Source organism: Cryptomeria japonica, chromosome 4, assembly GCF_030272615.1.
Source record: "Cryptomeria japonica chromosome 4, Sugi_1.0, whole genome shotgun sequence".
Taxonomy (NCBI): domain Eukaryota; kingdom Viridiplantae; phylum Streptophyta; class Pinopsida; order Cupressales; family Cupressaceae; genus Cryptomeria; species Cryptomeria japonica.
Genome location: NC_081408.1, coordinates 170,995,140 through 171,010,706, shown reverse-complemented (window position 1 = coordinate 171,010,706; position 15,567 = coordinate 170,995,140). Strand labels below are relative to the sequence as shown.

The window sequence follows — 15,567 nt, the reverse complement described above, 5'->3', positions numbered from 1 at the left end:
GGAGGAGAACATTTCTCTGATATTATTAGGAAACACCCAAGCAATACTAAAGCTCTTGAGGAAGCTTTCCCAAACAGAGGCAGAGAAGGAACAGTGGAGAGCAAGATGGTCCACAAACTCTTCCTCTTGAAGGCACAACACACATCTATTAGGGAGGGCAAAACCTCTGCCTTTGAGGTTGTCAAGGGTCAAGATTTTATTTTGGAGGATAGTCCAGAAGAAAAAACTGATTTTGGGGGTAAGACCCTTAATCTAGGCTTTAGACGAGTAAGGGTTAATAGGAGGGGGGGGGAAAGGACACTATACATAGAAGACACAGATAGAATACCTTTGGGATCATGTTTCCAAATAAGGGAGTCCTCTTCATTATTCAGCCATACCGCAGACAGATGGATCTTGAGCTTAGAAAGGCTAGGGTGGATACTTTCAATGTTTTGCCATTCATTACCATCCCAGTACTTAGCAACTAGGGAGCCAAAAGATCTAATACAGGAGGGAGCATGGGGGGCCCATTCATTGCAATCCATTAAAGGTTTATCAAAAAGCCAGGGATCCTCCCAGAATTTAACTTTCTTGCCATTTCCAAGTTTCCATATCACTCCTTTAGCTATACCTTCTTTACATTTAGAGGCATGATTCCAAATGTTGGATCCATTAATATTGAGATCCGAATTGATAAAAGAGGAAAGAGAGGAGGACAGAAGAGAGTACTTACTTTGCCAAATTTTGTACCACTCGGAATCGGAATGAAACATTCTCCAGATTTGTTTAGACAAGAGAGCTTCATTTAAAGTACGAATCTTCCTGAGGCCCAGACCTCCTTTGCTTTTCGGCCTACAGACCTAGTCCTAGGCCACCAAAGACATTCTTTGCTTATCCTCAACCCCAGACCATAGGAATCTTCTTTGAATTTTTTCGATTGCTTCAGCATACTTAACTGGAATTCTGAAAAGACTAAGAGCATAAATTGGAATACTTTGAAGAGTAGCCTTAAGGAGTTGGAGCTTGTCAGCTTGACTTAAGAGAGCCCCTTTCCAACCAACAAGGTTTTTATGAAATTTGTCCACTAGAGAACTCCATAAGGGATCAGGGGGGGCAATTCCCATGGGGAGACCAAGGTAGGTTGCAGGAAGGTCAGCAATCCTACACTCCAGGATTCTGCTGATCCTCTGTTGTCTTCTCTCTGGAGTATTTATGAAAAAGACTTCACTTTTTGCCCAGTTGATAAGCTGACCCGAGGCAGAGGCAAATTTACACAGGGTGCTCTTCAAAACTTTAGCTTCTGAGATACTTGATTCCCCCATAATAATAGTGTCATCAACAAATTGCTGATGGGAACAGATAAGGTCAGCAGAGGAAGGTTGGAGGCCCTTAAAGGAGCCTTGCAACACCATTTTTTCCATTGTCCTTCCAAAGCATTTGGCCATAATTATGAAAAGGATGGGGGAAATAGGATCTCCTTGCCTAAGAACTCTAGAAGCTTGGAAAAAAGTAGAGGGAGAACCATTTACAAGAACAGCAAAAGTAGTAGATGTAGTAAGTTGGGAGAAAAGGTTGACAACTCTCGAGGAAAACGCAAAAGAAGTGAGGACTTTTTGAAGTAAAGACCAGTCAACCTTATCATAGGCTTTGGAGAGATCTAGCTTGAGGATGAGACCCTGCTTCTTTGCTCTAACAAGAGAGTGAATGTTCTCATGGACCGTAATAATGGAGTCAAGAATTTGTCTTCCAGGGACAAACCCATTTTGCTGGTGTTTAATTAAGGCAGTAAGGATAGCCAAAATTCTAGAGGTAAGGACCTTGGAAATAATCTTGTAAAAAGAATTATAGAGGCTAATAGGTCTGAATTTGTCCAAAGAATTAGCACCTTGAGTCTTGGGGATGGGAGCAGTAAAAGTTCCATTGATTTCTTTCAAGAGTTTTCTAGCCCCCAAAAATTCCTTAACTCCATTGGAGACATCAATTCCAACAATCTCCCAAAAATCTTGAAAAAAGAACTTTGGGAAGCTGTCTGGGCCAGGCGCTTTGTTACCATCAAAGGAGAAAACAACATTTTTAATTTCTGAGTTAGAGGGAATGGAGGAGAGGGAGGCATTCTTTTGAGCATCAATGAGACAAGGAATGTTCTGAAGGAAAGAGGATTGGGCTTCAGCATCCAAACTATGATCCCTCTTGAGGAGGTTCGAGAAATACCTCTTAGCTTGATTCCTTATATCATCCTCCTTGACCAGCTCCCCATTCTCCACAACTAGCTTGTTCACCCTATTAATTGCTTTATGCTTGATCGTCGACATATGGAAGAATCTTGTATTCCTATCTCCTTCCTTAAGCCAGATGCATCTCGATCTCTGCTTCCAGAACATTTCCTTTTTGGCAATAATATCATGGTAGTTTTTGAGAGTCTCGTTTTCATTAGTAATTGACACAGTACTGAAACCATCCATCTGGATCTGATCCTGTATTTCTTTAAGGTCTTCCTGAATTTTACTCTTAGCCTCAAATATATTTCCAAAACTGGTTTTGTTCCAGAGTCGTATATTGTCCTTCACACTTTTGAGCTTCTTGACAACTTTAAACATAGCCGTTCCCTCAACTTGGATGCTCCACCATTTCTGAATATTTTTTCTGATTTCGGGGTGAAGGGTCCACATTTTTTCAAATCTAAAGGGAAAGTTTCTCCTTCTATTGATTGAGTCTGCAATGAAGGTGATAGGGAAATGATCAGATCCTACCCGAATATGGGCCGACAAAGAACAGAAGTATTGACTATACCAGTCATCAGAGATGAGAGTTCTATCAAGTCGCACTTGGATAAGGTCATTACCAGTTCTTCTGTTAGTCCAAGTATAATTACAACCCCGTATCTCCAAGTCATTGAGAGCCTGAGAATTAATAAAATCCATAAGGGCCATTCTACTTTCCAATTGAGGAGGGCTACCTCCAAATTTTTCCTCCTCTCTCAAAGGAGTGTTAAAGTCCCCCATAACCATCCAACTAAGATTTTTGAAGCTGTCCCTAGCCTGAATGATTTTTTTCCAAATAGAATTTATAGCCTTTAAGGTATTAGGAGCATAAATGTTGGTAAGAACCCATGAAGTACCATCTTTTAAATGCTCAAATTTGATACAAGAGAAATTACTGTCTTGAATTATGACTTGACCTTTAACAGTATTAAGGTTCCAGATGGTAGCAATGCCTCCTGAAGCACCTTCGAAACTGCCACCACTAACATTGCCATTTTTGAAGAACTTCAAAGATTCAACTTTTTCTCTACTCATTTTGGTTTCTTGAATTAGAAAAATATCAGGATTACTATCTCTTATCATATTCCTAATAATATCATGTTTATGGGGGTTATCGAGTCCCCTAATATTCCAAGAGATTACCTTCATTACTGCTTACCAATTCCCAGCTCCTTGAGAGTCTTTTGGGTTTCATTTGCAATGTTCTTGCTGGCCTCCTTGTCTCTGACTTTGTGGTTAGAGGGCCGTCCTGGGGAAGAGGAAATAAACCCCACATCAACTTGAGCTATTCTGCTGGATTTCCTTAGTAGAGAAGTCGAGGGAGTAGATCCTTTCTTCTTCATTGCCCCAGTTAGGAGTTCTTGAATCAGTTGAAACATTGTTCACTGCTCTTGAGCTCTGTTCTGAGTCCGAGAGGTTCATACCCAAATTGCACATTTTTGGGCTTCTTGAATTTCAAAACTTGGCATGGCTAGAGAAGAGTCAGTCCTTTCTTCTTGGGGGTCAGGGATCTCTTCTTCCTCAGGTTGGTAATCTTTTGTTTCCAGTTCCTTGCCTTCATAAGTGTCCGCAACCACTTCAACTATCTCATTTGAAGAATCATTCTGATCTTTCCTTTCCTTTTTTTGAGTTGAACCCAAGGGGCTGATTTTGGTTGGTTCATTGCTCACTACTTCCTGGGTTGAGGGACTAGAGATAGAATTTGAGGTGACTCCCTTCTTTTCCCCCAAACGATTAAAGCGATTGGGGTTTTCTTCCTTATTCTCTGTATTTTTAACTTGCCACACCATTTTCTCTGGCAACTTTTGATTTTCAATCTGGGGTTTAGGCTGCTTAGGATCCACCTTTGGCTTGTTTGGGCAGGATTTGCCCAATGACCTGCTTTTTTACAGTGGAAGCATGCAAAAGGGATATATTCATATTCGATGTGTTGTTTCCAAGTTCCCAGCTTTGAGACTAGATCTATCTGTTCCGGCATATCTACTTCAGGGGCTACTCCTACACAAAACCTTGCACGAGTTAGTCTTCTTTTTGAAGCAGTGACTGGGTCTATTGAGAGCAGTTCACCAAAGGAGCTTGCTATTCCAGAGAAAATACTTTTTGCCCAATATTCAAGAGGCAATCTTGGAAGCTTTATCCAGACTGGAAATTGTGCCAGGAGAGAATCGTTCATATTTAGGTTCGGATGCCATTTTCTAAGGACTAGAGCTGTCTTTCCTACCATCCAGGAGCTCCTGCACAGGATCTTAACCTTATCTTCTTCGCATGAAAAAGAAAAAGACAAAAGGCCTTTAGGTAAAGCCGATACTTCAACATTTCCCTTGAGGACCCATTTTCGTTTGACAAAAGCCCTTACAACTTCAATATTAGGACACGAACCCATAAATTTCCCTACCAAAGAATTCGACATACTATTGATATTATGGTCCAAAACCTGGTCAGGGATAGAGATAGTGAACTTACCACCAGAAGGGTCAGAAATATTCTTAACAGGAGGTAGGGAGGATTTACCAGTTGGTCTAGTTCCAAATAGGGACGACCATTTCTTTTTTTCCTTTCCACTATCAACGGAGTCATCACGTAGAATGGGCCCCCCATTGGACCCTTCCCCTAGAAGCCCAGATGAACCCGCTGTCTCATCTGGCAGAGTACCATCAGGCTGTGAGTCAACAACAGCCTCCGGGATGTCCGGAGGCTTATCCTTATCGCCTATGAGACCAACAGCATTGATCTGGCCGCTCCCACCATTGGAACTAGGGTTCCCGCCTTGCTGAGAATTTGAAATTTGAGTTCGCCCATTACCGCCAGCTGCTCCCGCTTCACACATTACCACCAGCTGCTGCCTTTCTTTTATTGAGAAAGTTACCGTCTCTCAAATTGACATGTTGGAAGTCATTTTTCTGACAGGATATAGTGATGCACATTCTAGGAAGCATATATCTGTACTTAACTTCAAATTCTAATGATTCAAAAGGGATTTAAAATTTGTTGTGAACATGTGTACACCTAGGTATGGATTGGATTCATGCTTGCAAGTTCTAGGTGAGAGAAATTCCTCGTCTGCCAAGAAATTTGACAATCACTTTTCTTATAACAAAGAAAAGATTGGTTACAAAATGGGAGATGGATCCTGTATATATAGCCATCCTAGACCCAAAACCATGGTCGTATTCTACCCATAATATTACATTAAGCATATTATTTTCTTATCACCTCTGTACACCCAAAGCCACTACCTATCACCATTAACATACGTAATGAGCATGTGAACAAATTCTCAACTACAAGAATGTCAAAAGTTACTTTTGTGATTTGGCTGACAACAGATCATATTTGTAGGAGCGAGTATGGTTTCATAGTCTATCGACTTGTGGTGATGTGCCTTGCTTGAATTTTGGAATCTGTAGTTCCAAAAACCTAAGAGCTTGATGAATTTGTTAATCTTACACATATTGCATTCACATTATCCCAATAAGAGCCTCTACCTTGGAATCTTTGTGAAAAATCTTCTCTAGTTTCACAATTAAGTCCCCAAGAATTAAAAAGCTTGATAGTTGCATATACATGGGTGAGCCTATTTTATGCGGGAGCAATCAACTGACTGCCTAAACTTTTCAAGGATTTACAATCATCTTATAGCTAACCTTTTCATGTTTTAATTAATTCAGATTTTCCTTCTCTTAAATGTTGCCTTATGTTTTGCATATTTTTGGCTGATTGCATGATTTCTGAAAGATGTTACATGGTCTTTGATTTCTGATATTATAGGTGAGCAGACAGTTAGTCTGTATTGTTTCATCTCATATGTCCTAGCAACAGTTAGTCCCTTTTATAGGATTTTAGTATATGGGTCAAATTGGATAGAATTCCTCTTAGTTGTGTGTCAAATGCTCATCTGTCATGTTTTTATTGCATTTTGGAATTCCTAATTCTAAAAAGAGCTTGCCAAATTGTCACATGGTCTTCTCATTGAAGTTTTCATTTACTTGTTGGACTAAATGCACAATACCTTGGAATTTTGTGAAAAATATTCACAATTTAGTTACCAAGAGTTTATAAATCTCCAGAGTTTTCATATATTTCTGTAATCGCAATCAAAATGGTTAGAATTAGTAATCAATATAAATCAAACCATTTCAAAGTAATATCAAGGAAGATTAACATAAAGCATGGGAAACATGAATAAACATAAAACCAATTACTCCCCTTACGCTCCCTATGCCATTGTTCTTCCTTGTCCTCCTCGTCTCTACGATCTCGTTGCTCCAAGATTGATGGATGAAGAGTCGGAGAGATAGATGGAGTCGGGAATGTGGATTTCTCTCACATTTGCAAAACAAAAGGTGGATTGATGGGTGTTGATTTGGACATGGTGAGTGGATGATGAGGATGGATAGAGATGGGATGATTGTGCTCTCAAAATGACAACATAAGGGTGTAATGGAAGTGGATATGCAACCAAAAGGGCAGCAATGATGAAAGCAGATAAATGGTCAACATAAAGATATGAAATGAAGTGATAATTTGTGATGAGTGAAGGCTTCAATTTATAGACTTTGGGGATTGGAAATGGATGGTCAAGATTGAAAGTTAAATCAAGGGTTGAGACTGAAGGTGAGGAGATGAAGTGGACAAGGCACATAGCCTTTTGATATGTGGACCAAGTGTCAATTCTTGGGAAGAACACTTGGCATGGGGAAGAGGGCAAGGTGTTGAGCACATCTTGGGAAGAACACTTGTCATGGGGAAGAGGGTAAGATTTGCTCACACGTGTGAGAAAATCTTCGAAAGACCATGAGGCTAACAAGTGGAAACATATTTATCAAAGTGTAAGTGCTATAGGAAGAGGGGTTATGACATGCGGACTAAAAGGGAAAGGTGTAGGGTGGCTCCATGGGGAAGAGCATTTTCACACATGTGTGAGCACCCCTTGATCAAAGGTGAGGTGGAGAGGTGTAATGACTTGTGCATGCAAGTCATTTATGAAGGGAGTCACATGTGGAGTGGGGTAGGTGTGTAACATTTAAAAATAGGATAAATGTTAATAGGGATTAGGCTTAGGTTAATTAGTGTTGTGATGTATTCACACATCGCCCCATTGCAAATGGGGACCCCTACCTTTTTTGCTTTCAAGGGTTTGTTTTTCTAGGTCTTTAGGGTTTTGTCTGTTAGCCTTTGCATGTTGAGTGTTGCCAGAAGGATTATTAAGAGAGTAGGGTCTGTTTTAGCCAGGGTGAGTCCACGGGGCCCCAGAATTAGGGTTTCTTTGAGAGTTTTCCTTAGGGCCTGGTTTTGCCCTTGTTGCTATTTGTGTCTTGCTTGGTGAGTGAGTATCATCCTTGAAGGTCTGAGCTGGGTCAAGTTGGTGAGTGATGAAGTCTGGAATGTCATCCTGATCTTCAAATGTCCTAAAATTTGGCTAAGTCTGGAACATCATCCTGATCCTGAAATTTGGCTGTCTGGAAAACTGAAGAATTCTCCAAAAACTAGATTTTGCATCATAACTCCTGGAGTTTTGAAACCACTCTCAAACATCCTGACAGCATATATGGAATATAACTTAAAGTATAAGAAAGAAGAAAGATATAAGGAAATGTCACTTATACTTAAATGTTATATTCCATACATGAATCCTGACGGAGAGACCAAAATGTATAATTTCGCTCCTGACCCTTCCAAAGAGTCCAAAGCGAAAATTCACCAAGGACTCAGGATCTCGCCTAAGTTAAAGAGTGGTTGAGCAAATTTGCAAGGATATGGAAGGAAATGGATCTAGGATCAAGTCTAAGACAAAGTCAAGTCAGTTTGAAGGTGAATTGAGCCTAGAATAGGAATTTCGCTCTTGACCCTTCCAAAGGGTCCAGAGCGAATTCCTCTACAAGACATTCCACCTTGACCCAAACTATGAGCTAACCCATTCCTAGCCTTGAATGAAGGTAAAAGCACTTTTTTGAATGAAGAAATGCAAAAAAATAAAGTCAGGATCATAGACTAATGAGAATTTCGCTCCTGACCCTTCCAAAGGGTCCAAAGCGAAATTCATATTTCCTCTGTTTTGCTCCTTAGCTTGACCAAGATTGGGATTTCTAAGGCATGGTTTGAGAAATTTTAATACATGTTTGCCTTGGAGAAGAGGTTTTTGGACTTTGAGATGATGAAAGCTAGCTTGGGAGGAGAATTTTGCTCCTGACCCTTCCAAATGGTCCAGAGCGAAATCGTCCTTTTTTGCCTTCCTTTGACCTTAAAACCTAGTTTGACCTTGTCTAGACCCAGTTGGATGGAGGTTTGTCTCGATTGCGATGAAAGGAAGTTGAATTGACCAAGTTTGTATGAGAATGAGTTGAAAGGAAGATGAAATCCAACCTAGGAAGTGATTTTCGCTCCTGACCCTTCCAAAGGGTCTAGAGCGAAAATCCTTTAAGACCTCAATTTCTTCCTTGTCTAGGCCAATTTCCTAGTTTCTAAGGCATGTGTGGAGGTGTTTGTGAATGTTCTAGCCTTAGGAGGTGAGTAAAGGTGGATGAGATGAAGGATTCTAGACGAAAAGATGAATTTCGCTCCTGACCCTTCCAAAGGGTCCAGAACGAAATTCTTGAAAGCACTCATTTCTCCCTTAGCCAAAGTCAGGATCTTGGTGGAGATGCAAGAGGAAGGATCTATGTTTGCCTCCCAAAGAAGATTAGAGTTGGAAAAGTCAAGAATCAAGCTCAAAACATGATTTTCGCTTCTGACGCTTCCAAAGGGTCCAGAGCGAAAGTCCTTGTAGCTCTTATTTTCTTCCCTGTTTTGGCTAGGCGTTGGCATGATGGAGGATGAATTTGTGTGTTCTTTCCTTGAGAGGGAATTAGACATTTTGAAAGATGAAGACTTTAGCCCAAATCATGATTTTTGCTCCTGACCCTTCCAAAGGGTCCAGAGCGAAAATCTACCTAAGACTCATTTCCTCCCTAGTTTGACCAAATTTTGATTTGCAAGGCATCTTGAAAAGAAGAATGGACATATTTTGCCTTTGGAAATGTTTGAAAGCATTGAAAAGTGAGGGATTTTAGCCAAGAAGGTGAATTTCGCTCCTGACCCTTCCAAAGGGTCCAGAGCGAAATTCCTTACAAACCTATTTTTTGACCTTGCTTAGACCACAAACCTTGTCCCTTGGGTGAAGAATGATGTTTAGTTACCTTCTAGAGAGGATTGGAGTTGAAAAGATGAAGGATCAAGTCAGGAAAGAAAAATTCGCTCCTGACCCTTCCAAAGGGTCCAGAGCGAATTTTCTCAAAACCACCTTTTTTCCCAATTTTGTGCCAAGCCTAGTGCAGACTAAGGTGAATTCAAGAAGGAGAAGTCCTTAGGAAGGGCTTTGACTTATCAATGATTATCAAATTTGAAGGAATTGAGCCAAATAGTGAATTTCGCTCCTGACCCTTCCAAAGGGTCCAGAGCGAAATTCCTAAAATCACTTATTTTATTAGCAAAATCAAGTCAAACTTGGGTTTTTATAGCTTTGGATTGCCTTGGAAGGACTCTTGATCACCAAGAATGCAAATTTTGAGCCAAACCAAGAATTTCGCTCCTGACCCTTCCAGAGGGTCCAGAGCGAAATTCCTATAATCACCTTCTTTTCCCTTCAAAATAAGTTAAATCCTTGGTTTTCATGGCATAGATGGAAGGGAGGTGGCTTGACCTTACCTATGAAGGAAAATTGAAGTTGAAAGGATGAAGGAATATGCTCAAGATCAAGAAATTCGCTCCTAACCCTTCCAAAGGGTCCAGGGCGAAATTGTGCAAAACCTATCTTTTCCCTCAAATTTATGACAAGTCTAGTGGGGATCAAGATTAAAGGTGTCCTTAGGCATGTCCTTGAATTGCCAAGAGTCATCAAAGATGGAGGAATAAGCCTAAAAAGTAATTTTCGCTCCTGACCCTTCCAAAGGCTCCAGAGCAAAAATCCTAAAACCCATCCTATCCTTCAAAATTTGTGCCAAGCCATGCCTAGACCAAGGTGAGGGATGCCCTTGAGATTGCCCTTGAATTGATTGGTCTCCAAAAGTGATGATTTTGGGCTAGAGGAAGAAATTCGCTCCTGACCCTTCCAAAGGGTCCAGGGCGAAATTCATTATAGGTCCTGTCCCTGGCCATGATTTCTAGCGAAATTCTCTTTTCTAGTCATTTTGAGGTCAAACAAAATGTTGCAAGCATGGGAGAGGGATCCAAGGATGAGATTCCAAGTATAGAAAGTGAAAAAGATGGACCTTGGTGAAGGAAAACAAGCAAAGAGAGAAATTCGCTACTGACCCTTCCAAAGGGTCTAGGGCGAAATTCTCCAAATCAACCATTTTCCCCTTGAGTGAAGCTACAACTTTGATACCTACGGCATGGTTGAAGGTGGAGTGAGGTATTCTTGCCTTGAAGGGTGAATTGAGGTAAAGGAAGTGTAAGAACAAGCCTAAAACTTGAATTTCGCACCTGACCCTTCCAAAGGGTCCAGAGCGAAATTCCCAATATCACCTAATTTTGCTCACGATGAATGTCATGTTGTGGATTCCAAGGCTTTAGAGGAGAGAAGACTAGTGTATGCTTGCCTTGGAAGGCATTTTGGAGTAGAGGCATGATAGATTTTGTCCTAAAATGTAAATTTCGCTCCTGACCCTTCCAAAGGGTCCAGAGCGAAATTCTTAAAACCTCTCTTTTGCCCCAAATTTACATCAATCTTGGTATTGGTTGAGAATATAGGGATCCTTAGGCATGCATCTAAGCAAGCGTAGTCGCAAAGTGAGGTCTAAATGAGCCAGGAATGCAAAATTCGCTCCTGACCCTTCCAAAGGGTCTAGGGCGAAATTCTTATAAAGCCTGTCCCTGGAAAGAATCTTGAGCAAACTTCATTTTGATATCTTCTTGTTGATGATTTAAGGTAGAAAATGCTATGTTAGAATAAATATATTATGCGTCCTTAATCATCTTATGGTTTGTTTTGCAGATGAAAGAAGATCAGGCCAGGGCAAGGACGACCTCTTCCAATCCAGCATCATCAAGGACGACCTCTTCGAGTCAAGCATTTCAAGGAAAGGTACACCATCCATCCTGCACATCAAAGACAAAGGAGGTTAAAGCAAGGGTCCGTTGAAGAAGCCAATAGTTTCAGAAGAGTTAATTAAAGTTATCTTCTCATCGTCATCAAATTGAACATCAACCAAGTTACAAGTGTTAGACATGGTGGCATCCTAGTCACCACTCCTCCAATCGGATTGGTCCACCTCAGCGTGTCCAGATTCAATGTACCTGACTCATCAAAGATGACACTAACTTCGATGTACCTACCCCGGTTATCCATTGGTTGAATATTCCAGAGAAGACATGTGTCCAAATAATGCAATTATTTCATTGGCCAGAATTGAGTTTGTTGTAACAAACCCTAATTAGGGTTTTCATTTTAAAATCTCGGCCATTGATCTCAAATTGATCTAAGCCATTGAATTGTATTGAGAGCATTATAAAAAGCTCATGCTCTTCATTTTGTAGAGGTTAATAGTGAGTTGATAGAGGTTAGAATAGCGAATAATCGATAGTGAATAGAATAGCAATTAGAAGGAGAAGGCAAGAAATTGTTGCCTAAATTGTAAATGAACTCCATTTTCATTGAAGTTAAGGTGAAATGTGTTCTTTCTTGCAATATGCATGATTTCTTGTTGAATCTTCAATTTTTAGATGGTAGATAATTAGATTGAATGGAGAAAAATTGTTGAATGCACTCGCATGGAATCCACCTAGTCCAAACCACTAGCCTTTTGCTAACTGTAAGAGCACCTTGTGTGGTCAACTGGCATAGAACGAGCTTAATCCCGAGTCATAATGCCTCTGTTGTTCTCGCATTATCTTGAATGGTGATCAATATCTGATGGTGTATGATTTGGACATATTTGAAACATCCCTTAGAAGATCGCACTGAGTTGGTGTTGAATTGTTCAACCTGATGGTGAGGCCCAGCCCAGTAGGACTCCACCTAGTCATTCATCCATCTTCTCGCATTCTAGGTAGTAGAGTAGACTTTCCCGAACCCTGTATCTTTTGCCATTTGTTTGTCTTCCAGTTAGTAAATAGGACTTGTGATTCCAGCAAATCAGATGTTCAGGTCATCGAGTGTAAGTCCCCTTGTGATTCCAGCAAAATCACATCGTACCGCAAAGAGCTTATCCATGAGTAGAGATCCTACATAACAAAACCTTGGAGTTTCTCCGATTGATCCTTCTGTGATATCTTCAGCATTCGGGGAGGCTTTGTTCAAGAGAGGATAAGGTACCTTTAGGTATTTTATTCTTTGTTTGGTCGTGTACAAAAGACACATCAACAATTAGCTTAATGAAGGAGATTAAAAGGTGGGTTTGTAGCAATCATTAAATTAACTTAATTAATTGGGATTAGGAGGAGGATTTGGAATATTTGACTAAAGGTGAGTTTTCAAACTTTAGAGGAAATGAGACAAATATAACTAATTAATAAATAAATTATATGGATGGAAGGGAGTAATTAATTAATTTGGGGATAATAAAGGGCTAGCATGATTAAATTAATTAATTAGGCAATATGGGATAATTAATTAAATTAATTTTTTGTGTCTACAATATCTATATCGATACTGAATGTTACAACATGACTATGAGAAAGCAAATTAACCCTGACTGCCTAAAACTTGAAAATTGTTAAGGATTTACAATTACATTATTGCTAGCCTTTTTCATCCTTCAAATAAGCATCTGTGTGCAAATAAATCAGATTTTATTTTCTTCGCTTATATGTTGATATATGTTATTGCATATTTTTGCTTATCTTGTGTTGCATTCTTCCTAACTCCTATGTATGGTTTTGGCTAATTAAATGCTTCCAGAAAGATGCTACACGACCTTTGCTTTCTGATATGGCAGATGAGCTCTCTGTTAGTTTCCAGAATTTTCTATCCTATATCCTACCAACAGGTACTTCATTTAACAGTTTATTAGCAGTTGGTCAGGTTGAATGGCCTTTCTTGGCCATTTCATATCAAATGCTTGTTTTTGATATTTCCATGGGCAACATGGTATTTCCACATTTTTTAATCTCACAGATTTCTCTGAATTCTCTCTTCTTGTTTTTCCATCACTCACAAGTTATTAAGCTCCATAATCTGTTGTATATCCCACATCACCATGCAAATGTATCAAGTGGCAAGAAACCACAACTCCTACTCACCTCAATGTTGCTCAACTCTAGCATCCATAAGATTGAACGATTTTTTTTTAAATGTCAAAAAGGAGCCAGTACAGTATCAGTCTTCAATTCTCTAAAGAAAACATTTAAGGGCCTTTTTCAGTCGTTTATTTAATTCTAGCTTTTGAACATTGTCTTCTCAGTACATTAACCAAAATTTCAAATTTAGTATGTAGCTTATGGAGTGTGACAATTATTTATGTTTTAAAAGTTTTTTCATTTTTTGTAAAATTAAGCATGATAAAAATCCAGCCACAAAACGTATCTTCTGAAAATTATTGATATTATTAAACTTTGTAATGGTATTCCTGATATTTGATAAAGCAGTACAAAATAACAGAAAATGGAACAAAATTTGTGTTTTTTAAGGGTTAGTTCCTAGCCACAGCATAGTAGAAATAAGAGTTTCAAGTTATAAATCATCAGGTTCAGAAGAGCACCAATAAAGGGCAACTTTGTAAAATCATTCATAATATTTGTAAGAGTGAAAAATATATTTGAACATAATCAAATTTAAATTGCCAAGCTCTTTCAGACTATCATTAATCAGAGGGCTCTGTAGAGCACCAAACTGTAAAACGTGACAAAGCTTTTTCTGATATTTGTAAGGAGGCCAAAATAACAGAATATAATATTCCTCAACATTTACATATTTAAATCACCAAGGTGTTTTGGGGTTTGGCTAATTGTCAGTTGCACTCCGGAGGTTGCTGACAAAGGCATATTGTTGCTTTTTCAATGGTTGGACTTGGTTTTACTGTGGTGATCGTGAACCCTAGTTGTAACATTGGCATTGATCATTTTCTTTCTTTCACCAGCAATATATATTATATAAGAAATAATATTTATCTACCAAATCAGTGGAGATAATTTCTGTGTACTACATTAGCTTCTACATGTCAATGGTTCCAGACTTCCAGTAATGCATATTTTTCCTTCAGATATTGTTAATTATACAGTATTTTTTCATATCATTAAATATGTCGTCTTCTGTTACATCCCAATGGTTATGCCAGGTATTATAATCTTTAGCTCAACTTCTCTGTATAGAATGGTTATTATTTGTGGTGGGCATCCTCTCTTTGTTCATAATACTGGATTATAGGTGTTAACACGATAGATGTGTGGTTTTTATGCTTGATTTGATGTTAAGGTCATAAATTGCTTTTGAATAATAGCCGATGAATTTGGAACTGGATAAGGGTCCAAAAAAACTTGAATCTTATGTTGCTCAGAGTCAGTGCTTATCAATCTCAAACTTTTGAATTTCTCCTGACAGGGATGACTTTTGTGATTCAATCATTCCTGGACTTCCTGATGATTTAGCATTGAGATGCCTGGCAAAAGTATCTCATGGATACCATGGGTTGCTGGAAGTTGTGTGTAAGAGATGGCGAAATTTAATTAGAAGCTCAGAGTATGCTCGGTTCAAAGCTCAAGAAGGCTGGTGTGGTAATTGGCTTTTTGTCCTGACAGAAGAACAAATCAGGGGTCCATGGAATGCATACGATCCTGAAGCTGATAGATGGCATCCCTTACCACCAATACCCTGGTCAAGGTCCAATCAAAAGCACTTGGGGTTTTCATGCATCAGTGTGGCAAAGAAGTTTCTAGTGATTGGTGGATATTACACTCCATGCGACATTCTAGGTCAGCTGAAGAAGTTCACTGCAACTGATGAGGTTATACAGTTTGATCCTTTTTCAAACAAGTGGAGTAAAGTAGCAAGTATGAGAGTTGCACGATCAAACTTTGCATGCGCTGTTGTTCACGATAAAGTGTATGTAGCAGGTGGTTATAGCCAGTTGTGTGCAAACACACTTTCTCATGCAGAAGTTTATGATCCTGTGGAAGATAGGTAATCATCTGATCAATTTTAGATTTTATTTCTATTTTTCCACTAGTGTAAAGTTAAACTATTTGATGTTAAACATATTTTCTTGATACTTATTTAATCCTAAATTGAACTATTTTGTTCCTTACCCAGTCTGTATGTACAATATGGCTTCTTGGTTGTGCTTTGCACAGGCTTGGTGCTTACCCGAGACTTAAAAAGTGCAAAATGTTGTCATATGATCTATCATTTAAC

At 39.2% G+C, this 15,567-nt stretch overlaps 1 protein-coding gene across 1 annotated transcript in view; it reads left to right on the top strand.

Moving 5' to 3' along the window:
* Positions 1-15,567, top strand: part of LOC131048983 (F-box/kelch-repeat protein At1g16250) — a 40,849-nt gene that overhangs the window by 20,448 nt on the left and 4,834 nt on the right. The window contains exon 2 of the mRNA XM_057982975.2: positions 14,758-15,336. Coding sequence (XP_057838958.2) covers positions 14,758-15,336 — 579 coding nt within the window. The remainder of the gene's footprint in view (positions 1-14,757; positions 15,337-15,567) is intronic.